Source organism: Glycine max, chromosome 1, assembly GCF_000004515.6.
Source record: "Glycine max cultivar Williams 82 chromosome 1, Glycine_max_v4.0, whole genome shotgun sequence".
In the NCBI taxonomy this organism is placed as follows: Eukaryota; Viridiplantae; Streptophyta; class Magnoliopsida; order Fabales; family Fabaceae; genus Glycine; species Glycine max.
The window spans coordinates 56122430-56150022 of NC_016088.4; the positions used below are offsets into that span (position 1 = coordinate 56122430).

General features: G+C 30.7%; 3 protein-coding genes and 1 non-coding gene across 4 annotated transcripts; 2 read left to right on the forward strand and 2 right to left on the reverse strand.

The window, feature by feature from the left end:
• Positions 1–449: 449 nt before the first annotated feature.
• Positions 450–2897, forward strand: LOC100798959 (uncharacterized). The gene is made up of 9 exons (XM_006573722.3): positions 450–597; positions 669–800; positions 903–924; positions 1394–1450; positions 1553–1634; positions 1782–1877; positions 1976–2100; positions 2213–2231; positions 2328–2897. Exons 2-9 carry the CDS (start codon positions 701–703, stop codon positions 2451–2453), a joined length of 627 nt encoding a protein of 208 aa, XP_006573785.1. The 5' UTR covers positions 450–597; positions 669–700; the 3' UTR covers positions 2454–2897.
• A 2053-nt stretch (positions 2898–4950) lies between these two features.
• Positions 4951–5866, reverse strand: LOC100799478 (brassinosteroid-responsive RING protein 1). Its single transcript, XM_003517426.5, has one exon. It carries the CDS (start codon positions 5484–5486, stop codon positions 5061–5063), a length of 426 nt encoding a protein of 141 aa, XP_003517474.1. The 5' UTR covers positions 5487–5866; the 3' UTR covers positions 4951–5060.
• Positions 5867–18283: 12417 nt separating this feature from the next.
• On the forward strand, positions 18284–18356 carry TRNAA-AGC (transfer RNA alanine (anticodon AGC)). The gene has a single exon. It is a non-coding gene; the product is annotated as a tRNA-Ala (tRNA).
• An 806-nt stretch (positions 18357–19162) lies between these two features.
• Positions 19163–20853, reverse strand: LOC100800012 (phosphoglycerate mutase-like protein AT74H). Its single transcript, XM_003517427.5, has 5 exons — positions 20203–20853; positions 19999–20118; positions 19687–19900; positions 19541–19621; positions 19163–19439 (listed from the first exon to the last, which is right to left on the reverse strand). Exons 1-5 carry the CDS (start codon positions 20717–20719, stop codon positions 19343–19345), a joined length of 1029 nt encoding a protein of 342 aa, XP_003517475.1. The 5' UTR covers positions 20720–20853; the 3' UTR covers positions 19163–19342.
• Positions 20854–27593: the final 6740 nt, after the last annotated feature.

Consider the following 27593-nt stretch of genomic DNA (forward strand, 5'->3'; position numbering starts at 1 on the left):
TCACTTAAAATCTGATCGGGTTGTCATTATTGATTACGTATTTAGAAAAGGCCATTGGTGTAAAGATGATCTTGCAAATTTGGGTCGCGATGGAAGCTTCGGCCATAATAATTTAAATTGGCTTATATTATTTATATCATATTTTATAATGTTATTTTTTTCTCTGTTAATTAATTACATTAATCATCTTATTATATTTCTTTTAATTAAAAAAGATATAACTTTAACTGTATTAATTTTAAGAAAATTAAAACATCAAAATATTTTACTTTTATGAAAAATCAAAACTGTAACTCAAAATAATAAATTTTATAACTATTTTTTAATTTTAAGAAATTAGTTTGTTATTAAAAAATAAAAACAATTAATGCATTGGTATTGCTAATCTTTCAAAAAATCGGGTTGAAGTGTTTTTCTATCTTTTTTTGTTTTTTGTTTCCTCGTAAAGTTTATCACTCCTTCTGAAACGACTTTTCTATTATTAAGACAAGTATATGGAGTCAACTTATTATTCAACAATAGGCCAATTGGAGATCACTTGAAAAGTTCAAAGTCATCCTCGTTGTTAACGTCGAAATTAAACACACATACCTGCAGGTTTTTTCTTACTTGTCTTTCCTTATATATTCATCGTGGTTCGATTTGGTTGTAACACTTGTTGTTGTTAGGGTTTTCATAATTCCTGAAACAGGGGAAGGAAATGGCCTCACAACAACACATCGAGAAGATGCAGCTCCGCCAGAACTTCCGCAATCTCTGGCACTCTGATCTTTTGAGTACAATTCAAGCTGACACCCCTTGTAAGTTCTAACTTGCAATTGCACTTTGCAAACACCCACGCAGATTATATATATGGACTATAGTATCTAACATTGTTTCTCAATCTTTTCAATTATATGCAGATTGTTGCTTTTCTCTGTGGTGGTAAGTCTTCTCCACCTTCCTGCTTGCAATTTTTAAGTCATGGATCAAAGTTGACTTGCGTTGACTTATCCTCACTATCGAATTCTGCATCTTTTCTAATTTCTATTTGGTTGGTTATTTATATTTGATATTTTGAGGTAACAAATTATGGTTGAGTTCTAACCAATTTTCGGAAATGATTGCCTGAGAAGGAATTTGACCCCCCCAAAGGATTAATTTTATACAGCGAGCCTTTTGGGCAACATTTAATATCGGAAACAGTGTTACTGTGTGTCTTTTGAGGTGCTTTTGTGTCTATCTTTTTTATGAGAATGCATTCTTCATACAAAATTTCATGGACCTTACATTTTGGTGTTTTGCGTCTCCAATGCCTTGTTAGTTGAATCACAATTTTAATGGAATTTATTCACGGCATAAATGTAATTATTTCTTGTATTTTTCATGTTAATTTTCTGTTGTCACGTGACAGTGCACCGTGTGTATCATATCTGCTCCGCAAACGAGCTCTTTACGATGATATGTCAAGGTAATAACTGATTCTGTACAAGTTCTCCCAGATTTCAAAAATGAATTATATGGTTTAAATTAATGTGTGATAACTTATATGGTTATCTTTTGTTTACTCCAGATACACATGTTGTGCTGGTTACATGCCCTGCAGTGGTCGGTGTGGAGAAAGTAAATGTCCTGAACTCTGCCTTGGTGCGGAGGTATATAACATTTTTTTTACATGTTTTGCTTCATTTTAAAAGGAGTATCTGAATATCTTTTATGTTGGTATCTATGTCACATTATATGTATTTTCGGTGCTTATTTTTCATGGCGTTTTACATGTACTCTGTCATTCATTTCTTCAGGTTGTCTGCTGTTTTGGAAATTCAGTGGCCTCAACTCGATTTCTGTTACAAGATGAATTTAATATTCAAACTACGCAATGTGATAATTGCATTATTGTACTCTCTCTCTCTCTTTCTTTCACACACTTATACATTGAAATATACTACTATTTCTTATGTATCTTGTTAACTGATTTTGTAATTCTCATGTTTAGGCTTTCATGTTTGTCCTTCAACAACTTGCCTGCATATTTTCTATTATTGCTTTAATTGTGGGAAATAGTGAAATTCGACAGGCTTCTCAATTGCTATCTTGTTTGGCTGACTTTGTCTACTGCACGTAAGACTTCTCTTTTCTTAGTCTTTTTTTTTTTTTATTTCCTTTGATTGTGCACTTTATAGTGGAATTTATTGTTACTAAATTTATGATTTTGTTTTATTTCATCTTGTAGGGTGTGTGCTTGCATGCAGGTAAAATTGTTGTTTATAATTACCTGCAAATGGTTAATGATTATGTTGTAAGTGTTTAGAATTAGATGATAAATGGGAAATGAATATGATTTGCAGACTCAGCATAAGATTGAAATGGACAAACGCGATGGGAAATTTGGACCCCAATCAGTAATGGGTGTTCCCCCTGTTCAACAAATGTCACGCTTTGATCAGGCAGTCCCCCCTTTTGTTGGGTATTGACCACAACCAGCATATGGACAGGGCTATGGTTATTCACATGCCTAAGACCCTTCTCATCCTCCCAACTAGCCTGCCCATCATCATCATCATCATCATCATCATCATCCACCAGCATATAGCTACTTTTGGTGATTTTTTTCATAAGAATGCTTTAGGTTGGGTTGCATTTCCATCAAGTCATACATGTGTGGTAAAATTAGTCAGATTGATTATCAAGTTGCGTTTCCCTTATACAAGACAAACATATTATACCATGGCTAGTTTTATGTATACTTTGATGTCATATTGTCATTAGACTCATTACTGTTCACCCGTGGCTATATTTACTTTTTTTCTTATGCGCAATGGGATATAATGCCAGATTGCCATGTATCAAATACTAATATGAGGTGTGATTATTCAGGTTTTTTATTTTTTATTTATGAATGTGATCATTCAGGCTGTTAACACATTAGTACCAAAGAAGCCCTATCGGGAGTTGACTCGTGGAATTGTATAAATATTGGTAGGGATAATTAAAAGCTGAGTTTGATTGGATTTGGAAAAAAAAAATTGAACTGTTTAAATTGAATTAAGTTGGATTGATCTAGAATTTTCCAATTTTTTTGGACTAATTTAAACTAAATCCACAAACCTCAAAAAACTCTCTGGTCATTTTAGGTTTGTATTTATTTACTTTTTAAATTTTTTAGAAAAATATTAAAAAAAATAGAATATAGTTTGAAAATTGATTTTTTTTAAATAATGCATGCATACATTTATATGTATGTTTATGCTTTAAGTATTAATAAAAAATAACATAAAAAATATAGAAAATTTAAAGTGGTTGAACCGTATTTGATATTTGGAAACGTACAACTAATACTTGATGAGTTACACGATTTATTTGCTTTGTTAGTCCATGGTTTTTACCAATCCCGGAAGAGAATCGGGCCAGTAAAGCAAGACCAAATATTTTATTTATATGTAATTTGTTGAGCAAAAAGTCATATGCAATTTATAGTTATTTATCTTCTTTTATGCACTTTAATCAGCAACTTATAATTAAGTTGGATGCATTTTATTTTTTACTTCCATTTGATTTATTAAAGACAAAGGATTGGAAAACACAAATAATATTTGTTTCAAGTTTAATTTTTTTAAAAATAAGATGGAACAAAACAAAAGATAAATGATATACATGGAAAGAATCTAAAAAAAATATTATTTAATAAATTAAAAAACGTTTTTTTTTTACCTCTGAACTACACCGTTTTAAAAATTAAAACCCTAATGTTGCAACTGTACCTAGAAAAAAAGGTTCCAAGACCAATTTTTCACTATAACTACTTATAGAAAAAAATTAAAAATAAAATTCTCAGAAAACTAAAATCAGTTTATAATAAATAAATTAAATGATAAAATATATTTTTAGTTTTTATATTTTTATTAAATTTTGTTTTTAGTTCCCAAAAATTCATATAATATAATTTAGTCCCTAAATTTTATAAAAAAAAAAAACACATGTTTAGTCCTGAAAACCTAAAGTTAAAAGACCTGCAGAAATTAGAAGGTAAGTTCAGGGATTAAAAATACCTTCTTTTTCATACAGTTTAGGAATTAAATTACATATACAAAAATATGTGAGTAAAAATATCTTCTTAAAATAAGATGTAAATGATATGATTATTTTTATAAATAAGTGTTGTCTTTGATCTATATATAAGAAATAGAAGACAACATTTTTTTTTATTAATTATAAGAAATATATGATTACTTTTTTATTAATTTTCTTTTTTCAAAACATTTAATGTAGAAATTATAAGAGACTGAAAAAAATATCAATAGTATAATTTTTCATCTTCTAATAAAAAATTTCTTACTTTAAGTTTTTTAAAGAATATTCTAAAAACACTAATTAATATTATTCTTAATCATATACAATTATTTTCTCATAAGAGATGGTGTATTTATTCAGCTTTCAATAAAATAAAATATATGTTGATTGATTAAAAATTATCTTTTTAAAAATAAAAAGATCCTAAATAATATAATGTAAAGTAAAATTAAAATTTATGATAAATTAACTAATGTAATCATGAATTAGTTACTAATTGTTTCTTAAAGTCCGTATAGAATTAGGTAGGACTATTAGTACTAGCGTAGGAGACTAGGAGTATTAGTTTTCTTAAGCTTTCTCTGTCTTACTTCCATGGAGATAAAACTGAAAAAGGAAGCTACCGCTACCAGTGTCGGTACCTCTACGCAGCACACAGCTATACCTTCTTCCTATCAAACACGTCTTCACAATCCAAATCAAGTTTCTTCTGCTACATTGTTATCCCCCTTCAACATTATTTATATCAACAAATGATAGCAAATCTGAGCACCCAGTTAAGAGAAAAGAAAAGGAACAAAAGTGAGTACTACTAGAACACTAAAACTGATAAAAATAGTCAGATAAGATCTACACTACTGGAAATAAAATCTGCACGCTGGAATTAAGAATCTAACTATATAAGCACAATTGTCCGCTTTGCATTTTGTTTGAAAATCCGTATAATATTTACACCAACACATACTCAACAACCTTAACAGAAGATCCAGAAAAAAGAAAAAGAGGCCAATCTAGTGATGATTGTAATAGAATGCAGCTTGCATATGGTGGGGTATGAAGGGTGTCCGACACAGGGGGCACGTTCTTTGATCGTACCCCATCCAACGGTCCAGACACCCTCTGTGGAATATGTGGCGACAGTTCGTCAGCCGTCTGATCTCGTCCTCTCCCTCGAACTCGTACAGGCACACCGCGCAGCTCTCCGCCGCCTCCACCGCCATCTCCATCTCCGAGAACTTCACCACCGGCAGGATTTCCCTCATCAGCACCGCCGACACCGCCCTCTCCGGCCCCGCAATGTCGGATTCGAAGAAATCGTGGAAGCCCATGTAGCACAAGAGGATTGTGATGAGTCTCCTGATGAACCCCAATACCGATAGCACCTGCAGAAACACCTTGGGCATCACCAATTCTGTGTACCCCACTGGAAATCCCATTTTGATGTGAGAGAGATAAGCAAGAGCAAGAGGTTACAGTTTCCATGGATGGAGGTGTTAAATAGATGGGAACTTGGGAGGTGTGGAAATACCAATAATGGGCTTTGGTTTTATTCAGAATGACACCCATGCACCCATGGGACAATTTTTTCATCATAAAGTAATGACCCCAAAAAGCATGTAGAGTGTGCCTTCTGCTACCTTTAACTGCTGTCTTATTCGTTGGTTTCTCTCATTATTTTATTCACCAATCTCTCTCGCACCTTGTTGCTTGATTCATTGTTCTACTCAATCCAGGCAAAAAATATATTCTTATCGATTCTCTGCACCCAACTCCCTCCATTTCACCTTCTCCTGCCCTCACTTTCCTTTCTTACCGGGAATATATATTATCTTTCATCTATTTTACATTATTGTATATGTAATTAACATCTATCATTTTTATTATTAGTCAAATTAAAATAATTCCGCACCAATTAATTTATATCCTCCTAGTCTCTCTCTCCCACTTTCTTCTGAGGTACTACTATAAGTCGGTCTCTGAAGTAAAAAATAATAATAAAGAATAAGAAAAGTCAATTATTAAATAAAAATATACTGAATATTTAAAACACCAACAAGTTCAGGTGCTTTTAAGTAATTGAAAATACTTAGTAATTACTAGTAATATTTTAAGAAACTGGTGCCAAATATCTTTCAATAATCATACGGAGTAAAATTCCTCACCAAAAGGAAAAAAATGCAGTCATGCGTACAGAGTAAATTAATGCTAGATGATGTTGTAGATAAGTTTCAAAAGTAGTCATATCGCCATGTCAACGTTTGTGGTTACTATATGAAAGAACTACGTTAACTCACGAAGTGACATGTCATTAAATACCTCAGAGAATCACATCTCCTCACAAGATATTTATGATAAAACTATAAAAGGTTTGGAGGATCAGCTTTAATAAATTGTACACAGAAATATGCAAAAGTTTAACGTGAAGTGATATGGTTTAGTTGGTAACTACTCCAGTAAATATTAGGACTGGACTAAGTAACAGACTCACACCTATCATAATTTCAATAACGACGAGAAATACCCTAAACCTTGTTCATGATAACAGGAAGCTTTTCCATCAAAATCTTGGAACCTTGGGATGCATTCTGTCTTTAATTCTTTTGGTGTACATAACTCTTAACTCTGTCATCTTATTTCCTTATTACATGTTTAAATTTAAGTTTGGAATACACTTTTTTCAAACTAAATTTGTAAAAGTATCTCAAATGAGTTTTTCTAAAACTGAGTTTATAAATAAAATTTTAATCTCAAATAAGAGAGTAATCAAATATGATATTAAATTTATTTTTCTCTCAAACATACTTTTAAATTTTTTGCCAAAAATTCAAACACACCCTTAGATTCTATATATACCGTGCATAGACTCGAGAAGCACACCAAATTCAGCCATATACACTATACGGGAGCTTATAATGATTCAAAAATCTTATGGTTGAATTGGACAAGACGTTCAATTGTATTACGACTTAAGAGCATTTATTTTTTTAGCAGGAGATGTCAAAACTCAAAAAAGGTTCTTCTATATATATATATATATATATATATATATATATATATATATATATATATATATATATATATATATATATATATACTTGAAATATCTTCTTGGCCACATCAATTTTTGGGTCAGAGAGGTGGCGACATACTAATCATAAAGGTATAAGCGTACAAACTCAGAAGTAATGTGATAGGAAGAAAAAAGAAATAAGAAGAAACAAAATAGAATAGAATGAGTCTGTATTTATAAGAATTCTTTCTCCATTTAACTGAATTTATTTGCTAGTAAAATTTAATTATGTATTGCCAAAGTTGAGAAGATTAGATGTACAATCTTCAGAAAACTTTCTAATCGAGAAAAAGTTATTAAATAATTTAGGACCATATATAAAAAATAATAATATTTGACTATATGTCATGTAATGATTAATTAAGGATCTCATATAGTTCATAATCACCTTATAATTTCTTTTAACGAATACAGTTATTTTGACATCAATATTTGGGTTTAATACCCTAGTAAAAAATCAAAAGGTTGTCAAAATCAAGAGAGTACAATATACTAACATTATGACGATGGTAGGAGATAGGAGGACTAAATTTGGATCTTTAAATAAGATTTGGAATTCAAAAGTATTACAAATTGAAAAATTGTAGTTAAGAGAAAATGTTTCACTAAATTAAAGTAGCTAATCAAATGCTGTGACAAAGATTTAATCATTTAGAAAATCAATAATACTACTTCACGTCTAAAACATGTTAAGATAGAAAAAGAATAGTTCTCAGCGTTTCTCTCAATCATTAAACGGAGAATTGCTGAGCGTAGCGAAGTTTAATTTAACGTGAAATTAGTTGGTATTTGTAGACGAAAATGAAGGTAAGTGTGGTTCCACCAATTTTTCCTGTCGGAAGACCACTTCTCCACTTGCCGATGAAGCAAGCAGGTCAAGAATGAATACCCCAAACAATGGGAAAGGAAGACACGAGTAACAGTAATTTACATGCATGCTTTGACTTTGGCCTTTGTGTGGAGGTGGAGGTGGGGTGTGCGACCGATGGTGATGTACAAATGATGGGACCTTTTATTTTTTAACACATCACTGTTCATTGAGTCGCTGTTCCATCTCTATTGGGGCATCACAGATGGACTTCTGGCTTGATCTCAGACCATGTTTGAAATTTTTATCCTTCTCTTTTTATTCTGACACTCATGCATATCTGATGAGACATACTACATTGGCTTCGGTTAAGTCTTTTTCAATAAATTTGTATTTATTTGTTTTTGTTTTTAGCAAAAAGAAAGAATTCTGTCCCCAGTTACTTTATTCCTTACTATCTTTCACTTGTATAGTTGCATTGTAGCATCTTAAATATCATAATTATCAAATGATTTGAAATTTAAATAAATACGACCTAAAAAGATGAGGTAATATATGTTCTAAACTTGAAAATATTATATATAATAAAAAAATTTAAATACTAAAAATAAAAATAAGAATGAAGTTCATTATAGAACCTATTTTTTAGAAATTGAAAATGTTAAGAACTCATAGTCTCATTCTTAAAAGATCATAACTTATTTTAGTCTTCAAATGTGTAAAAATAGTGACATATTAATTCTTTCGTTAACTCATTACCATTAACCTTAACATGTGAAGTATACATGACATTTGGTTTAGTTATGTGACAGTCCATGTGTACAAATGTTAACCACGTCAATTGATGAGTAAGATGAACTAATTTGTCAATAAATTCTTGATGGATTAATTTGTCACTTTGAAGAGATTTGTTTTTTTTTTTTTAACTGTAATCCCTTATGTGTGACCGTTGAATGTTAATGGCTACTTCTTACCGCTCTTCCTTTATATCATCTTCTTTCTCCTTTCCTTAACGAATTAATTTGCAGACATCTTCTATCAAATGACTATTTTTTTCTTTTCATTTGATTAGAGGCTTGTAAAAAACTTTTTGGGTTGATATTAAATGGGTGGAGAGTCAGCATTCGAGTTTGGTGGAAGCAAAACAAAAGTGCATGATTGTGGTAGCCATGATGATTTTGAGTCTTCCAACAATAATGGATGCAATTCGAGTTTGGTGGAAGCAAAACAAAAGTGCATGGTTGTGGTAGCCATGGCGATTTTGAGTCTTCCAACAATAATGGATGCAATTGGTTTTATGTGGAATGTAAATGTGGGAGGAAAGTTGTTATTTGAACTTCAAAAACAAAAATAAAACTAGGAAGGTTGTTTTACAGTTGCCCATTGCCAAAGGTTGGTTCCATTTATGTCATAAGCTTTGTTTGTTGTTGCTTTGTTTTTTGTCATGAAAATTTTGTGTTGATTGAGTCTTCTATTGTTGATGTGCAACATGTTGGAAGTTATGATTTTTTTATTGGGTGAATCTTATTGAAGAGAGGTGGATAGAAGAGATGGGAGTGAAAATTGATGGGTTACACAAGGAGCTGAAGATTATAAAATACTTTTTTTTTTATTTGTTACGTATGATGGTGGTGGTTTGTTACTTGTTGTGATTGGTATAGGGGTCATGTAAGTGAATAAAATGGTAATGCAAGTTGTTAGTTGATAGAAATTGTAACAGGTTTTTTATTGTAGGTTTTGGTCAAATTAGGACTATATTGTCAGATAAAGGTATATTGTTTATGAATGACATTGACATTAAGTATTATTGATAAATGACATATTTGTAATCGAGTTGTATTCGATTGGCACTAGAATAGTCACATGTAGGCCAAATATTTGAAAAATATTGCATGGTACTAAAACATTACATGCATAATGTCAACATTAAGTAACTTAAGAGAAGATTAAGGAACTTAAGTAGTTTAATATTAATCAACATAACAAGCATAATGTCAACATTAAACTATCAAATATAGTGAAATTTTAGTTGTGACAAGACCAAAACTTGAGCAAAAAAACACTACACACAAAGGCCATGACTATAGCTTCATCCTTCTACCAAAATAAACAACTATGGCCAAATGACCATGACACTAAGTTCATCCTTCTACCAAAATAAACAATAATTCATGGTCAAATGACACAATATAATGTTGTCATAATAGACATTCCCCAAAATAAAAGGCTCCAAGCAAACCCAATGTATCATTGGTTACAAATTTTTCTAATGCATATAATGATCCATAACCAAAAAAACATAACAATAAAAAATGGACAAAGATCCCCAATCATTTCTTCATATTTTCAAGATGCAAAAACCTTGGTGTAGGAATGAAGTTCATGAAATGTGTGGTCGAATCATCCTTGGAGATGGTGCACTCGGGAATTGTATTTTGATAGGTACTGGAGGCTGAACTGGGGATGGCCTAAATGCAGGTGTTGGTTGTATAACCATGAAGTTTGTTACCTGCATCAAAGACAAAATTGTGATAAGCATAATTTTCACCCCATTCACATACAACAATGCTTAACTCTAACATGTAAACAAAGTTCAACAATAGTGTTTACTAAAAAAAAAATGTGCACCCACCAAAAAACAAAGTAATACAAGAAAACAACTTAAGCAACAATCTTAAACCTCATTCGCCAAACCTTAACCCATAAACAAATTTGGACGATCCTAAACCCCATCATCGAAGGAACCAAAGAAAATAATCATCAACAAAAGAGTGTACCCACAATAAAACACAGCAAGACAATGAACCCATCATTTAATGCAAGAAAAAAATACTACACAAGCATATTCATCACTTTACCTTGCAATGTGGTGTAGACGACACAAAAGTTGGTCTTTGTCTTCAAATCCCACAACGAAAAATCTTTGTCACGGTGGCTATGAAGGCCTTTGGAGTCATTTCTCTCACTCTAAGGATGACATGAAGAAGAAAATGTACAAGTTGCTGTCACTCTAAGGGAGGGTTAAAAACAGGATTTCTATGTCTTATTGGAGAGTAAAAAGACATAACATTCTTCTAACAGATAAGTCCCAACGTGACTCAGCACAAAGTTTCCATTGCCTAATTTGTCCCAATATTGTCACGTTGCCAACATATGTGCCACCTAAGTACAAAACCTAATGTTAATGGTGATGGGTTAACAAAAAAATTACACATTTGGAGATTAAAAATTAATTTTTATTTTTTCTGAGATGAAATTGTCGATGCTTGACCCTTTCAAGAAAAAAAAAATAAGGGTTTACCCCGTAATACTAATCGGGACTTTGAGTTTTCTGGAGAACCTCACGTCAATGTAGAAGATGTAAGGAATTTACTTCATGTTTATATCGTTTGGTAACTATTTGAGAGTAGAGAGGAGCATGTAGACGCATATGAGATCCATTAACCAATAATAAACGCTAGCTTGCTGGAGGGGTCCATCACTTAGCCTTATTTCCGCGTATGCGTTTAAAGCATGTTTCAGAATTGCAAGTAGCGTTAAATTTGAGGTAGAAAAAGATTGATGGGGAGAAGTTACTTCACTTGCGAGAAAAACCGGTGAAGACATTAATATCACCTCTTGCCCATTTGGGAATAGGATAATTATCAATGAGAGTTGACTAGATGGTGACAATATTCTTGATTCTTTTTCAACACTAGAAACAATTGATTTTAATTTAAAATTTTGTCCAAACTATCTAGACTCTCTACCACTAAATCAATTTTTATGAATCTATGCGTTCGGTGTAAAATTAAATAATATGTACAAGGTTGTATCTAAGTTTTATCCTTAGCACAGTAATTTTGAATGAAACCAAGAAGCAAGGAAGCAGAGGAGAATTAATTAATCATGAGGGGGTGTTTATGTAAATGAAGTGTGGTTGATTCCTCCTCCCATAATGTAGGGGAGAGAGAGAAGGGGGTGTGATATGATTGAGTGAGATGGGCAGATGAAGAAGGCAGAATGGGCTGGAAGAAGAGAAGGCGTGGCAACAGTTTAGGCCGAAGTGGACATATGTAAGAATGTGGCATTGCGTTTGGCCACCAGCCACCACGCATCACCACCTCCAAAGTCCCTATTACTAATCTCCTCTGACATTGCTGTCTGATGCCGCCAAGACATTATAGGTCCACATTCATTGTTCCTCTATCGCCAAATTTAATTTTTTACTAATACGTACCCATCATCTTTCCTTTTGTCTCATCCTTTGTCTACCCCTCCCTATCCCAATCACATTCTCTACTCTACTTTGCTTCTCAATTCTTTGCTATATATTTTTGGGAGCCCTTGCCAATTCATATATGACACATTTGAATTAAGGTACTAATAATCCACAAGCATCAACACGACACATGATATAAACACGACAATTTGACGCTAGAGCGTAAAAATTAGGTGAAATATTTGTTCAAGTAATTTTCTACATGCCTCGCAGCAGTTTTAAATATCAATTGTGCTAGGAGTTGATGATACAAATTATTTGGGGTATGTGATGGTAGCAGCGGTTTTGGGCTAAAAGGTTTGAGACCCGAGCCCACCACTAATTTCGTTTGATTATATGAACCTATAATCTTTTGGGTTAATGCTTTATATACACTAATATAATAATGTTGGTGAGTTCTTTTTGTAGTATATTAGGTACTATATATAGTTGTTCTCTTTGTATAAAATATTAATTTCTTGATTATTTTATTTGACAATCAATACGTATAAGCTTTTTTTTTTAAAAAAAGTAAACTATATTTTTTTCTTGAAAATATGAGTATTATACTATTTTTGTGTTAAAACATATACTCGTCTTTCCTGATAGATTTGAGTATATGATACTCTATTCTATTTTTAATTTTTTGGTATATGATAGATTGGTGTTAAATTAAATTGTATATTCAATATAAGAGTGGATGAAAGATAGTCTAATATTTTTTTTTTGGAGGGAGAAAATATATTTACTAATTCTATAAAAATATATTTAATAGTGTTAAGTTAAATATATATTAAATTATATATATATATATATATATATATATATATATATATATACATTTCAGTATTAAAGGAGATGACAGTACTATTAATTTACATTTCTGGGAGGAAAATGAAATTTACTAAAAAAATTAGTACATTCTTAATGTAAATTACAAAATTGTGGTCATATTTAATATTACGTGAAATGTAAAGTTTAGTCTTTTTAGTTAATTTCAATACACTAGCTTATTTTTAAATCATTAAATAAGTATTAATTTAAAGTATAACTTTAAAATTAATTATTAAAAATCTAATATATAATATAATATTTTACAATTAAATAATAGTGTACATTATTAATACTTTTTAATTAAATTCTTCGCTTTTAATTTTATACAAACTTACTCTTATTAAATTCTTAGTCTTTTAGATATTCCCTAGCTACATACAACTTACTCTAAGAGTAGCAGGTCCCTAGGCCAGCTAATTATGTTTATAGTAGTATAATAATATTATTTTAGTTTGATTCTCACTTGTGATTAATGCCAAGTCAATTTGGTCATATATTCTAAAGTTAATTAAAAAGCCGGATTTGTTCCCTATTAATGCCAAAACCTTGAGTTTGCATATCAGAAGCTGCCTGCCACTAGGTTGAAGTTAAGAAACGAGGCATGACAACTTGTGTTAGTACTGAGAAGTTGGAGACGAAATTCCATTCATGAGTCATGACAATCGACAAAGCCAAGGAAATGGCTTTGGAGACAATTAACATCAACTTGCACATATCTTAATATAGTGCAAATCAACTTGCTTCTGTGCCCTCACTATTTTCTTTCCCGTTACTCTTAAATTTAAACATGTGAGAGCACGTTTTATGATTGGTGAGACAAAGAAGAAAAATAAATATAAAAAAGACAAAGCTAGATGTGAAGCAGAAAAGGACCACGTATATGCACTTTCTTCCTTCTCCGTGTGTCCTCTCTTATTTTTACAATATATATATATATCCATCTTAATTATACTTTAAATATTTTCCCTCTATTTTTTCAACCAAATAATCTCAATTTCTCACATTCTTCCCTCACTTATTCATTTCCATTTTCTGATTTCCCTTCCTCGCAATCAAACACAGTGGAGGTGGATGCCATTAATTTATGTAACATTCTAGCTAGTAATACAAAACGTGCATACTTCAATAATTCTAACGTTTATGGAAAAGGGTGGTGCTCAAAATAACATGATGGAGTGAAAAAGACATCTACCTAACCCAAAAAGTCCTTTCCTATGCAATCAATCTAGCTAGTTATATATTCTACTTTGTCCTTAATTATTAGATTTTTAAAAACGAATTTGTTTGTTTTATATTTTTTTTCTTCTAATTTTTAAATATATTAATTTTTTTATATATCTTTATTTAATTATTCTTTCTCTAAATATCAATAAAAAATAAATAAATGAATAGAAAAATAAAAAATAATAATTTTAGAATAATAATATAAATAATCAATAAATTTAATATAATTAACTATTTTTCTTAAAAAATTATATTAATTAAAATAATCTTATGATTAGATAAGAAAAAGGGAGCAATACAAATACTAACAATGCATTCAAGTCAATCAAGACGTGCGTTGCTGGCAATGACACGGCTCAGTCGGATCCCGAAATAGAAACAGGTATATAAGGGGCTGCTATATATAGCTAGTGTTCTTAACAAATGAATTTGCTCTGTTAATTATCTTAATTTTTTTTTATATAAAAAAAACAACTTGCGCAGTTAGGTATTCAATTGATTAAATACAAACATGTCTGTATTGGATCATAATACGTGGCTACAAGCAACGTTTAAATTATTGTAACAAGTAACAACTGCTGTGTTGTTTCGTTGTGATTCTTGATATCGAAAACATTAGATAAATGCAATAAACGCCTTTGTCTCATTAATCCCAATCTTTTAATTTACAGGTGTATAAATAGCATTTCCAAAGCTTATGTTCATCCACGTCCTGTTAAACACATTCATTTTCGTTCATGTCATTTTCTCTTGATAACTTCTTCATATTTTGGTCTACGTGCCAAAATAATTGTGATCTCTCATATCGATACAAAAGAAAAAGGTTTTATATTGTATGAAAAACTCTGTTTGGAGCCAATGATCTTTACATCTCAAAAATACTTATTCTTTAATTTTTTTCTTACTGAAAAATATATTTACTGCACATTATAAACGAAATTTTTTTTTCTTTAGTCTTTTTTTCTCTGTCCTGTCTTGTTTTCCTAGTCAGGGTTTGGGATGTTATACGCAAAGGCTTTGGGCTTGGTCCAAGAAACAAACTCTAGAAGGCTTTTTGGGTTACTTCTATCGTCTAGTTGTAGTTGGCCCAGATCTGCTAAGCACAACGAGAAGCGCACCATGCTTATGATGGAGAACCACTCAACTCAAGGCTCGTTATCTTCAGTGTTCAGTTTCAATTGTACACATTAACTTGTAATGTCCATTGACTGAACAATATATATATGTGTGTGTGTTGACCCATCAAACTAATAATCATTTATGTGTGATGCATGATGAGCTTTACAAAGTACTATTTATAGATTTTTCCTCTTAATGGTTGACAAATTTGATGCATACATGCTAAACAAACTAAACAAGATTTTCACATGTTTTGATCCGATGACATTGGTAATGTCAGTAACTTCCACTTGACTCTAATCTTTGTCACAAATTCATCTCTTTCGGATATATAGCCATTTTGACAAGTTTACATTTATCTTCTTCGATTTAAATTTCAAACTAAAAACTCGTTATTTTTCCGGTATCTCAAGAACATTTGTCACATTGTTCATCTAATATCATTTGATGACTATTTTCAAGAAATTTAAATACATAAAGTCGAAGTGCATTTTCAATACTTAAAAAATTTCCAAGTTTGCATCCACAATATTAAACAACTTTTATAAGATTATATTAGTGTATAAAAAAAATTATTCACGTGCAATTGTACTTTCTGCATTAAACATTTTACATTAATTTTCAAGAAAACATGATGTAGATACGTAGCATGCATTTGTATATACAGCTAAAAGATGAAAAGCGTTGATGAATTTTAGACGCCAGAAAGGGATGTTACTCAGATGGTAAATCACTCGCTTAGCATGCAAGAGGCACGGGGATTGATACCCCGCATCTCCAAAATTAATTTGTTTTCTTATGTTTTACATTTGAAGATAATTAACAGCACTACACGAATTAGATATCGTGGATTCTTTAATTTTCTGTTTTTCAATGAAATTTAAGAGATCCAGAGGTACCAACCATTAATTTGGGATTCATATCTAACTCTAGAAATTGGGGCAGAGCTTGGTATAGGCTTTATATTAAATATATTATTTGTAGACTATAGTAGACTTTCAAATCATATTGCAATTGGTTCCTAAAATGATATTTTATATCTTTATATGTTGCTCTGATTTATTAGATGATTGGTTAACAGGGAAATGTAGTCTCAATCGTGTGTGTGCGTTGTGTATGCAGAATGTACGTCTTTAAAAGATTAAATTTGCTTTTTTTTTGCTCTACGAGAAAAAAGTTAAATTATACTTAAAATACCTTTTTACTGTTTTAAAAATTATATTTTCATTTCTTATTAGATAACTATACGTTATATTTATTAATATCTTGAAAAAATTATAATTTAAAAATAAAATAATAATTTAAGCCTTTTTCTAAAAAAATCATATGTAATTATTAAAAACTTGTTTATATTTCAATTTGACATAAATAAGATTTTCTATTATACTATTAAATAGTAGAAATTATTTCAGAGGAAAATGATCATTTAGTAACTGAATGTGTAAATTGATAATAATTTAGTTTATAAAAAATAAAATTTTTGATTTGTTTCATAAATATATAAAAGGTGAGATAATTTTATTTTGTGTATAACTTAATGATAATTTAATATCTAAATTTTAAAACTTAATATCACATGGGTCTTTGAACATTATAATTTAATAATAAAATAATTTCATAAACTTAATAGGAAGATAAAATTATTGTAATTTTTAAATACTAAGAGATTAAATTAGAATTTTTGTTCTTTTAACAATTAAATTATCATAGATTTATATATTTGGAGATCAAAATAATTATTTATTCTATTATTTAAAGTTATTTCTTGTTAATTATTAATGATTTTAAGTCATTAAAAGAGTATAGAAAATTTAATTTGCAAATTTTTAGTCATCGAAACAAGATGAAAAAAATCTTTTGTCTTTATATATTTTCAAAAAGGTAATTTGTAATATGATTTCAACCTGCAACTTTTTCTTCTAGATTTTCTATGCTGATTTTTCTATTGATTTTATGATTTTTTTAAAAGTTTTTCTACAAAAAAAGTTATGCAAAATTTTCTATAATTTCGAGCTGAAATGTGAATAAATCCTTAAATTAAATGAAAATTTTAGATTTTTTTCATATTCCTCATACAATTTTTATTTTGTAAATTTTTTTTTGCAAAAAATATACAAAAGTTATAGATAAATTTTCTATTTTTTATTCAATAGTGGTCAAAGGTATAAAATCCGTAAAAATATAATTTGGGAAGTATTATTGATAAAGTAAAAATACGTTTTAATAACATAAATATAATTAATGAATAAAATATTTTCAATTAGTGTTTTAAATATAATTAAACTAAAAGAGTAATTTTTTAATCACATGTCACATTTTAATTTGAGTAAAAATGAAGACATAAAATATAATAATTGTTTCAATTTATTTATTAAAATAATATAAAACAATTATTATAAAACTATAATTCTTTTTTTAAAAGATTGAACTCCTTTTAATGGTTGGTCTAGTGCCGTCCCACGTACGGATGACGCTCAGGTCAACCTTATTGAACATTTTCATGAATTTTGAAAAATATGGAATACATATGATACAGATGCAGAACACACAACTACAGGGGTGGAAGCAGTAACACAGGTGCAAACAGCAATGGATAAGCCCAAGAGAAGAGTAGGAAGACCAGCTTACCTCAAGGATTACATTTGAGGGTGAATTATAGTTTTAAACAGGCTTAACAAACTTGATCCTGTAATATTCCATTTTGCACGAAAAGATTAGAATTTTGTTATGCATGTAAGATCAAGCAAAGGCAATGAAAAATATCCTTTCTGAATTTCTTCTTCTTTGTGTGGAGGTCCCTGCTCCTCCAAACCAGGTTTAGATTGTAGCTTGTATCAAAATACGTGGAATGCATTTTGAAGTTTTGAATAATACCAATGTCAAAACAGTTCAAAGTGAAATTTGAATTTAATTTATTAGGCACATCTCAAATATTATAGGGGATGTAGCTCAGATGGTAGAGCGCTCGCTTAGCATGCGAGAGGTACGGGGATCGATACCCCGCATCTCCACTTTCTTCATTTATTAACTTTTTATATCTTATAGTACATTTGATGATAGCAGCACTACACCATTATCTCAGCACTAGTGATGCTTATGAATCAAACCTACCCCGTTATAAAGATGGATAAGGTTCTGCCTGGACTCTTAATTCGTTTCTTTTCACCTTTTCATAGCAAAATAAATTAATCATCCATATACGGCAATATATATCTTTTTTATTTAAAGGCTTAATGTTGCACTTTTCCTTCCACGATATCAGAGTCTAAGCCCAAGGTTTTTGATTGTACAATTGTCAGATTTTTGTTATATTCAAATAATTTTGATTTCCTTTTTCTATATTACTGAAATGACGATGCATGACATGTTCTAGTTTTATCCATGTACCAAATTAATGAGTAAAATTAGTTCATCAGGACGAAGGATTTGTGAGGTAATGAAGTTTTGATTCATTTGAGTTAAAGGTAGGATGAAGACTCTATGAACAGATGCTCGTAGAATTGGCCATGGAAGGAGTTGCTCATAGGTGATGAATGATGATACTGAAGCTTGGAGATGATCCAGGAGAAAATAATCACAGAGATGAAAAAATCTTCTGATTTACTTATTAAGAGCCGGATTTGAGAAATCTTACATGCATTTGTAATTATACTGCTATATTACTGTACAATTGCTGAATTAGGATGCTAACAAACCGATTGATCCTACCCAACTGTAACTGAATAATTGAGGAGTTAGATACCCACACGTGATCATGAAGTAGTTCATACGGGAACTGTATACAGTATCATATACATCATCTGATTCTTCTTCATAAATATATATATATATATATATATATATATATATATATATATATATATATATTATAATTTTTGGGTACAACTTTTCCTACTAGCTAGTTACAAGAACATACTCCTCATTGTCGTAATTCAACTTTTAAATATGTTTTGCATTGACGGTGAAGTTGGTATAAATTGTTGATCACCCTCCTTGTTTAACCGTACCTGCATGCTTCTTCACTGAGGTGGGGAAAGAAGGAATTGACCATTGGACAATCGTAATTCAGATCAGCAGGCTTTGCAAATTTATGCCTTCAGCGTATATCAGCCACCACATAGCAATGAGATAAATAAATATCCAATCAAAAGGGCAAAAAGTAAATGGGGTGAATTAATAGGATCATAAGTCTTACCACTCCTGATCAATCAACATTTCATCAGTCAATCCAAACCGTCTCAGTTCCTCTTCTCCATGATGCATCAGTAAGCTATACCTGTTCATGCTCACTCCTTTTAGATCTCCATAATAAGCTATTAATAATACGCATACAAAACATACCTTCCACCAAAACCCTTTTCCATGACAAGCATATTTCCATTTCCCATGTTGTTGAGACTCTCGAACTGTTGAACCGTCCATTTGTACCACCTCATCAGAAAAACTCGAAGTGTTAGTCCGTGAGACACAATGACCAAGTTCATGTCTGTTTTTTTCTCCCCAGGTGGCTGATACCGTCCAATGTTAATATCTGTTCTCAGCGTTTCTCTGAATCCTTGTACCATACATATATAAAACTCAACATCAGTACTTAACTTTTTTATGTACGATTTGCAAAAACATAGTACATATTATTATTATTATTATTATTACCTGTTATTCTATCATATACATCAGCCGCGGATTCTCCATCTGGAAATCGGTAAAAGAAACGACCATAACGCTGGCGTAATGCCTTTTCCACTCTCATCTTTTCTCTGTTTTGAAAATTCCCTTTTAAATCACAGAATCAATTAGTAACTGAAATTGAAAACACACACTGACACACACAAGAAAAGTGTTCAGTTCGGCTAATACCGAAATCTTGTTCTCGAATGCGAGGCTCTTCTCTGAAGCCAGCGATTCTTGAGCGTTGAAAAGGACGAGCGAGGTGCTGCAAGGTTTGAAGGGTCCTTCTATATGGAGAGACGTAGAAGTAAACCTGCCAATGTTGGTCATGGTCATTCTCAATCATTTGCTTAATCCTTTTACCACATTCCTCTGCTTGGACCTTTCCTTTCTCAGTGAGGGATATCTTTGGATCAGGTATCCTTGTGTACACGCTCTCATCCACGTTTCCTTCACTCTCTCCGTGTCTAACAAGGATTATCCTTCGAGGCCTTGGTGGAACTGCAGCGGCAGGGTTGATGTGAGGATTCTTCTCTGGAAATCTGGCTTGGCCATTTAGTTCGATTGGTTCTGTTTGGTTGTGGCAGCATTGGATTAGTGAGCATGTGTTTGTGTTGGAATTTGGTTTCGTTTTAAGCCGTTTTTGTTGAGATAACGGGAGAGATAGAGTGGGAAATCCTGAGTATGAGAAAGGTAACACAGCCATGATGATGGTAAATTTATTAGAGCCACAAAAAAAGAATATGCTTATTTTATGTTCCAATTGCACTTCATCTCATTATTTTTTTGTGTGATTTTCATTTTCAGCTACCAACCAAATGTGATTGTTGCTAAGCAATAACAGCCTCAGAGGTGTGTATAGAGTGATCATGGAATGACAAATGGCTTCATAGGTGTGGTTCCTTGTTGCTATGTTTTTGGAAGAGAAGGTTAGGTTGCGTTTGGTTTATATTTTTTTTTTTTTTTTTTTGAAAATTATTTTCATTTTCTGAAAATTTGTTTCATTTTTAAAAAATTAAAATTTTGGAAATATGTTTGATTTGACTTCTTATTTTTTGTTTTCAAGAAATAAAAATACTAAAAATACGTTTTCAAAAAGATATATTTTTATATTTACTTAAAATTACATTCATTGTCACCGCATTTTCTTTTTATCCAAAATGAGGTTCGTGGTTTCAACTGAAAATAAAATTTTTGTTTTCAGGTTTTGATTTGTTTGAGAAAATATTTTCACTGTTTTAAAAATCCAACCAAACGCATTTGCATCATTATTTTCAAATAGAAAACAATCATACCAAACAAACTCTTATATCCTTTTAGTGTTTGCGTTTCTTTTTGGGCCAGGCTCATCCACATTTTTTGGCCCACCTTTACACCAGAAAAGAAAGCATAGCGAATAACAGTCTCGGTGACCCACTGTTTTTGAGATCTAACCACTTTTGGTTTGGGCCCCTGTTCTGTTCCGTGTTGAGAGACTTTCACTAGATTTGACCTATGGCTATATTATGTCTTGCAAGTTGCAAACAAACAGATAAGGCCTCCGTCCTTAAAACAAGGAATGGCTCAGATGACTTGATGTACATAGAGAGGAAGCATAACTAAACTATTATACTACACAAGAACTTACAATAAACCAGGAATGGGTTGTTTTATCTTGTCTTTTGATTGGTGATTAATGCACCGTGGCGTACAAGCCTTTTTAAAAGGTGGAACAAACAATACATTGTCTAACTATTAGTCAAAATTTATTAAAAAAATATAAATTAGAAGAAAAACTCATCAACGAAACAACAAAAATAAGAAGTTATCTTGTAGCAGAGCCTACTTGTTAGTAATTCTTAATTGAACAAGTGTTTGGTTCTATATAACAAAGCTAAAATGTGTGTATTTGACATGAAAATAAGAAGCTATTAATCGTAGAATATGCATTTGGATGTGATTTTGGTTCAAAATACATGTAGATCCAAAATATAAGTTAATAAAATTTAGTCAAATTTTAAATAATATATGTATGAAATAAAAAAATAATGAAAATACTAACTATTAAAAATTAAAAAATTTCTTTTATTTTGTGTCACAAGAATTTTTCAAATCAATACAGAATGAATATAATTGTATTTTTCATTCCTTATTTTTTTCCAAAAAAAAAAATCACTGGTAAATTGGCAGTTGGAATGGTAGGAACAGAAGAATGAAAATTATAGGTAAAAATCTTAATCTTTTACTTTTTCTAGAACTTTTTGTCCTGTTTCTAAAGTTTAAAATAGATCAATTCAAAGAACAATTCAAAGAAAAATAAAAAATAAAAGAACGAGATCTTGAGGCCGACCCAATCAATTTTTTTGCTTTAAACTCCTAAAAAAACTATTTTTGCTTACTACAAATATTTTTTTTAAATATATCAATAATTATTCAATAAAGAATATTAACTTATTAAAATCAGTTATATATTTTATTTTCAGAAGTCTTAATCTTATAATAATAATTGTCTCAATTTATGTTGGAGTTTTCTTTAAAAGAAAAACTGTAAAAAAAAAATTCTACAAAAACTCTAACAGGACAAAAGGAACAATTTTCAATAAAGAAAGGATAAAACTTATGTACAGTATAATAAGTACTTTAGCTTTATTTTCTAATTAAAGTTAGAATTGTTAAATTTAATGTCGGTTTTTATTATATTTAGTAAGATAAATTTTTAATTTTACTTAATAAAACAATACAAAAAAACCTAAATATTACCCTTCAATTTTATCTTTCAGAAAAATAAAAATAATTTATTTGATTTCCCCTTCTTCTTTATTCATCATTTTAACACCCAAAGAGTATATAATCCAAAAAGTTTAACATGCAAATATTTTTAAAGCTAAAAATTACAAAATATTAAAAAAAAACTTTAAATGCGTATTTTATACACTATGCTTTGCAATTAGGAGTTTTCATCAACTGATTATTTTTAACTTATAAATTGAATGTATACTATAAACTATTAAACTATGTTATATATATATTACTTAGAGTCGTCCTCCCTTAATAGGGTTCCAGTCTTTCCGAAATGCAATATTGATGCTGTTATAGAAACAGGTTTGCAAAAGGATATGGCGGCTGGCTGTAATTAAAAGTCTATGCCTTATTACAGGACACATAAGATCTTCTTCTTCTTTGCATTAATCTGATATAAGATGCATGTACGTACAAACAGGAAATTCAGCATGTAAAAGATCAGTTTCATACATATTTAATTTGTGTTGTAAGTAACTGTATATGGGCCAAAAGAGAGGAAAATTAAACGGATTGACAAATAAAACGAGTTGGCCAAGCAAGCAATTAGCCTTTTCTTCTGCCTCGTCGTCGTCTTCACTGATTTGCAGGGAAGCCTCGTTTTATCGTTAGGGACAGAATCTATCTTCGCTGAGCAAGCTTGCTTGTGATGTTTTGTCGTTTTCCTTTGCTCCGCTGTAATGCTCAAACCTTGTGGCCCCCTCTCTTTTTAGCCTTGTTTGCTGTTAGCCTTTAATACATTTATCCTTAATTCAACCAAACTTAATAATAATAAAAAAATACAATCAGATGGACCAACAAGCATAACTGCAAGAACATTGGACAAGCATGGACCATCTTTACATAACTCTTAGTTTCAGCTGGAAAAAATTGAACTCAAGCTCATTGTTATGTCATTTTCGATGGAGACACTTTCTTTTGAAAAGAAAAAAAATAAGCTACAATTAATAGCGAGTGGATATATATGAGGTGAAACAAAAACCGACCAAGTCAAAGTTGGTGTAAGAATGTGAGGACCAGTTCCTAGCTACATTCCGTTGGGTAGAGGACCATGAGCAGTATGTTCCTTAAACTTGATATTATGTAATTAATGATCTTAATTTTTAAAAAATTATTTTTAATTAAATTTTCAAAAAATTGTCTTCAAATAAAAGTTCTTGCGAAATTTTCACTTCAATATAAACTTTATATGTTTTTCTGTTTAATTATACTCAAATTTAACTTGATTAATTAATTAATTTTTACACAACCAAAACATGTTTAGAAGGTTCAGAATTATGATATTATTAGTCTTTGAAGGTGTGTTTGGGAAACTTCAACTCTCCCTCAAGCACGGTATATGCTTATAAGCGATGTGCTTTCAATTAGTTTTATCATCTGCAACAGCTGTGTCTTGTACCATGGGTAACGAGGCAAACAAAAATAATCATGTACAATCCAAAGTACTTCCAGGCTCCAGCGCGACCAATCTGGTAGGGCAAAACACTATAATTAATAGACGGTTAGACATTACTATATGAATGAAGTGAAATAACTGATCTAAATGGAGAAGTCAATGAAAATAATAAATTCATACTTCATTAATTTGTTTCATCAAATTTGGTAAGGATTAAGGAAATTAAAGAAAATAGTCACTTGGATAAATAAATAATGGAAAAATTGTAATAAAAAATATAGAAATCTCATTACATTCAATTCATAGATCCAACTCTCTAATTTTCACCTTAGTTTTTATTTTATTTTATTTTTACATAGAAAGCTTGGAAAATTGATTTACAACGCTGGAAGGCCCAAAGACAGACAGACTCTAACACTTTGTTTGTTAGCGTTCAACTGAGAAAGAAATGCAACGAAGGATCGAAAGAGAACTGTAGGTGATGAGGGTTTGAACTTCTGTTGCTTGATACCGACGAAATAGAGTGGAGAAATTTAAGAAAAGATGGGCCCCACACAAAAATATTTTCTCGCGATGATATGCAAAGAAATGCATAAAAGTGTGTTAGCTTTTGCCTTTTACTGTACTTCTACTACCCTCACTTCCTTTCACTCATGCTTGTTACTTGTTGTTCGCGCGTGCTCATTCGCTAATTGTTGTGATATGCTTTTTTTTCTTTTCTTTTCTTCTCATAATCCATTTTGTAGCTCATAATCAATTTTCTTTAACCATTATCGGGTGCGTTACTTGTGTGACAATGCATTTCTAGTGAGATATTAAGATGAAGAGCATCAATTATGCATGTGGTACACTAATTTTTTTTTTCTATTTCTCTTAAACCAAGCAACTCATATTTTCACTCTATTTCTTAACTATCTTTCTATTCTTCATTTATTTCCGACAACTTTAAAATTTGAATTTAATTAATAGTCAATTTTGATTAAGGATGATTAAAATTCCTCTACTTTATTATGTTTTTAACGAGATAATGAGAATTTTAATATCATTTTAATTTTTTACCATTATAATTTAAAAGAAAGAAATTACAAGTGTTTTAAAGAAAAAATTGATGCAAAACCTAAAAAAAATATTAAAGATTGAAATAACTCGTTTAACGCACAAGACAGATCCAGTGCATCATTTCGCTTAGCGACCAACTAAACTTAGTGCGAAGAAGGCCCATGAAAAAGTCAAAAGACACGCTTAGTGCAAATTCCGCGCTAAGCACAATCGCCACCATACTCGCTAAGCCCAAATATTGTCGCGCTCAAAGCGTGATCACTACCATATCCGCTAAAGCCCATAAGGGCGCACTTAACGCGAGATCGGGTGGATTCTAAAGCTATCTTAGCCTATAAAAGGAGCAAAAGGAGAGAGACAATGAGACAGATCCAGTGCATCATTTCTAAGCATAATAATAAAGTTCTCTATTGAATACACCCAAAGTCTAAGCATTTCTAATAGAGTAAACTCTCTTTCTTTAGCCATTCTTCCCTTCTTCTTCATTATCCATCCATTTTCTTCTTCTATCCCCATCAACTCCTAAAATGTAAAGTCTCTCACAGCAATGAGAAACTAAACCCCCCATTGTTAGGAGTCTGATAGACCAAACTCTTGTAATGTAATTCTTTCTTATCATCTATTTAATGTAATTTCAATTTTTATTGTTCTTTTCTGTGCTATATTGTTATTGGTTTTAGTTTGATCACTCATGCTCATGTATTGTTTAGGAAGTAATACATTAGAAAATGGTTATTTTATAGAGAAGTGGGAAATAACATCTAAATGAAATTATATAAAAAAATAAAGTGATGTTTGTTTAGCCTATTTTATGCATCTTTATTTTTTATGTGATTTACTATTTTATCTTTGTAAAATAATTTGAGAAAAAAAATAGATAAATTAGACTCTTCATGCACGAAACTAACCAAGTAGAGTATCATAATAAATATAGATGAAAACTAAGATGACATCAGATAGAGGAAAATTATTAATATTACATCACAAGTAGTTTTGACTTGTTAGACTCCAACACATGTACATTCTGCAATCATTTTTTGCATTCAAATTATTATTTATTTTTCTTATCTTCTTGGCTTTTACTTTCCCTTTAACATTTCATTTACAATTTATTGTCTCTTCTATTGCTTGACAATTTCCTACTAATTTCTTCTCCCTTTATTTCCTTCCTTTATACTAAACTCTAAATATAATTCAGTAATTCAATAATAAGTGCTAGCATGAAAAATGTCAGGTTGCTTGAAGCGTTGGAGCGTTGTATAAAGTCAGTAACAATTCACCCTATAAATTCACAATATAAGCGGGAAAAGGAAGAATAAAGAGAACAGAAACAAGGTTCCACATTCTCCCTTTCGTCTATTAAAGATTTGCACCTTGGAGAAAGATCTCAGTCCTAGAGTTTCAATGCAGTCATCACACCTTACCTTCCTCTCTTTCTCTTTCTCTGGTTTTCCGTTTTGTTTTCTATGATAGATGAACTCTGCTGAAATTCTTTGTAATTGAATCGATCTGTTTATTTTAATGCATATTTTCTCTTATGAATTTGAGCAAATTTCCTTTTTGCTTAATGTTTTCTTTGACTGGCCATTAATTAGCGAATTGATCTTAGGTTGTTTATGCTGTTAAAAAAAAATACTGTCTTGTTTGTGATTATTATAGGGATTAATAAACTTCATAAGCAAGAATGTGTATCGAATTTCTATGCTTAAGGCTTCGATAGATTAAGTGTATCTACAGGATTAGAACCGTGGGTTTAATTGAAGGGGCCGGGGGACTTAGATTCAAGGAAGCAGTCTAATTTTGATAATTTGAACTTCAATAGGGAGATTCAAACCCTAGTCGCTTTTATTCATTGTTCATCAGCTCATTCAAAAAACTTTACAAATCCAATTAAGTACAAATTAATCGTAGTAGTTGCATTTAAATCAATGTTTTACCAAACAAATTAGGTTAATAGTTTCTTGACATGTGAAAACTACAATTATTAACTTTTGAATTACCTACGAAACTTAAAATCAAGCACGTTATAAATATTCTTGAATCTATTCATATTAATTTTAAACATAAATAAATATGGAATAAGTTGTATAGTGATAAGTTATGTCAACTAGTTACGGCATGCATATACAATCACGGATCTAGGGGTAAGCAGGAACCTTATTTCAAGACTCTTTTGTATGCTTGAGAAGGGGAAAAAATTAATAAAAATTGAATAAAAAATAGGTTTTAAATTTATGTTTACTTAATTCTATTCTAGTATTGAATTCTATGTATAATTTTACACATAAAATTAATAATTGTTATTTTTGTGAAACTCTTAATTTATTAAAATTAAATATTTAAAAAA

Bases quoted from the DNA above. Each gene is read 5' to 3' on its own strand.
- LOC100798959 (XM_006573722.3), top strand. From the start codon at position 701: ATGGCCTCACAACAACACATCGAGAAGATGCAGCTCCGCCAGAACTTC. The intron at 1,451-1,552 runs GTAATAACTGAT...TGTTTACTCCAG, and splicing joins CTTTACGATGATATGTCAAG to ATACACATGTTGTGCTGGTT. The intron at 1,635-1,781 runs GTATATAACATT...TCATTTCTTCAG, and splicing joins AACTCTGCCTTGGTGCGGAG to GTTGTCTGCTGTTTTGGAAA.
- LOC100799478 (XM_003517426.5), bottom strand. From the start codon at position 5,486: ATGGGATTTCCAGTGGGGTACACAGAATTGGTGATGCCCAAGGTGTTT.
- LOC100800012 (XM_003517427.5), bottom strand. From the start codon at position 20,719: ATGGCTGTGTTACCTTTCTCATACTCAGGATTTCCCACTCTATCTCTC. The intron at 20,119-20,202 runs GTATTAGCCGAA...GTGATTTAAAAG, and splicing joins CATTCGAGAACAAGATTTCG to GGAATTTTCAAAACAGAGAA. The intron at 19,622-19,686 runs GTATGTTTTGTA...GAGCATGAACAG, and splicing joins GAAAAGGGTTTTGGTGGAAG to GTATAGCTTACTGATGCATC.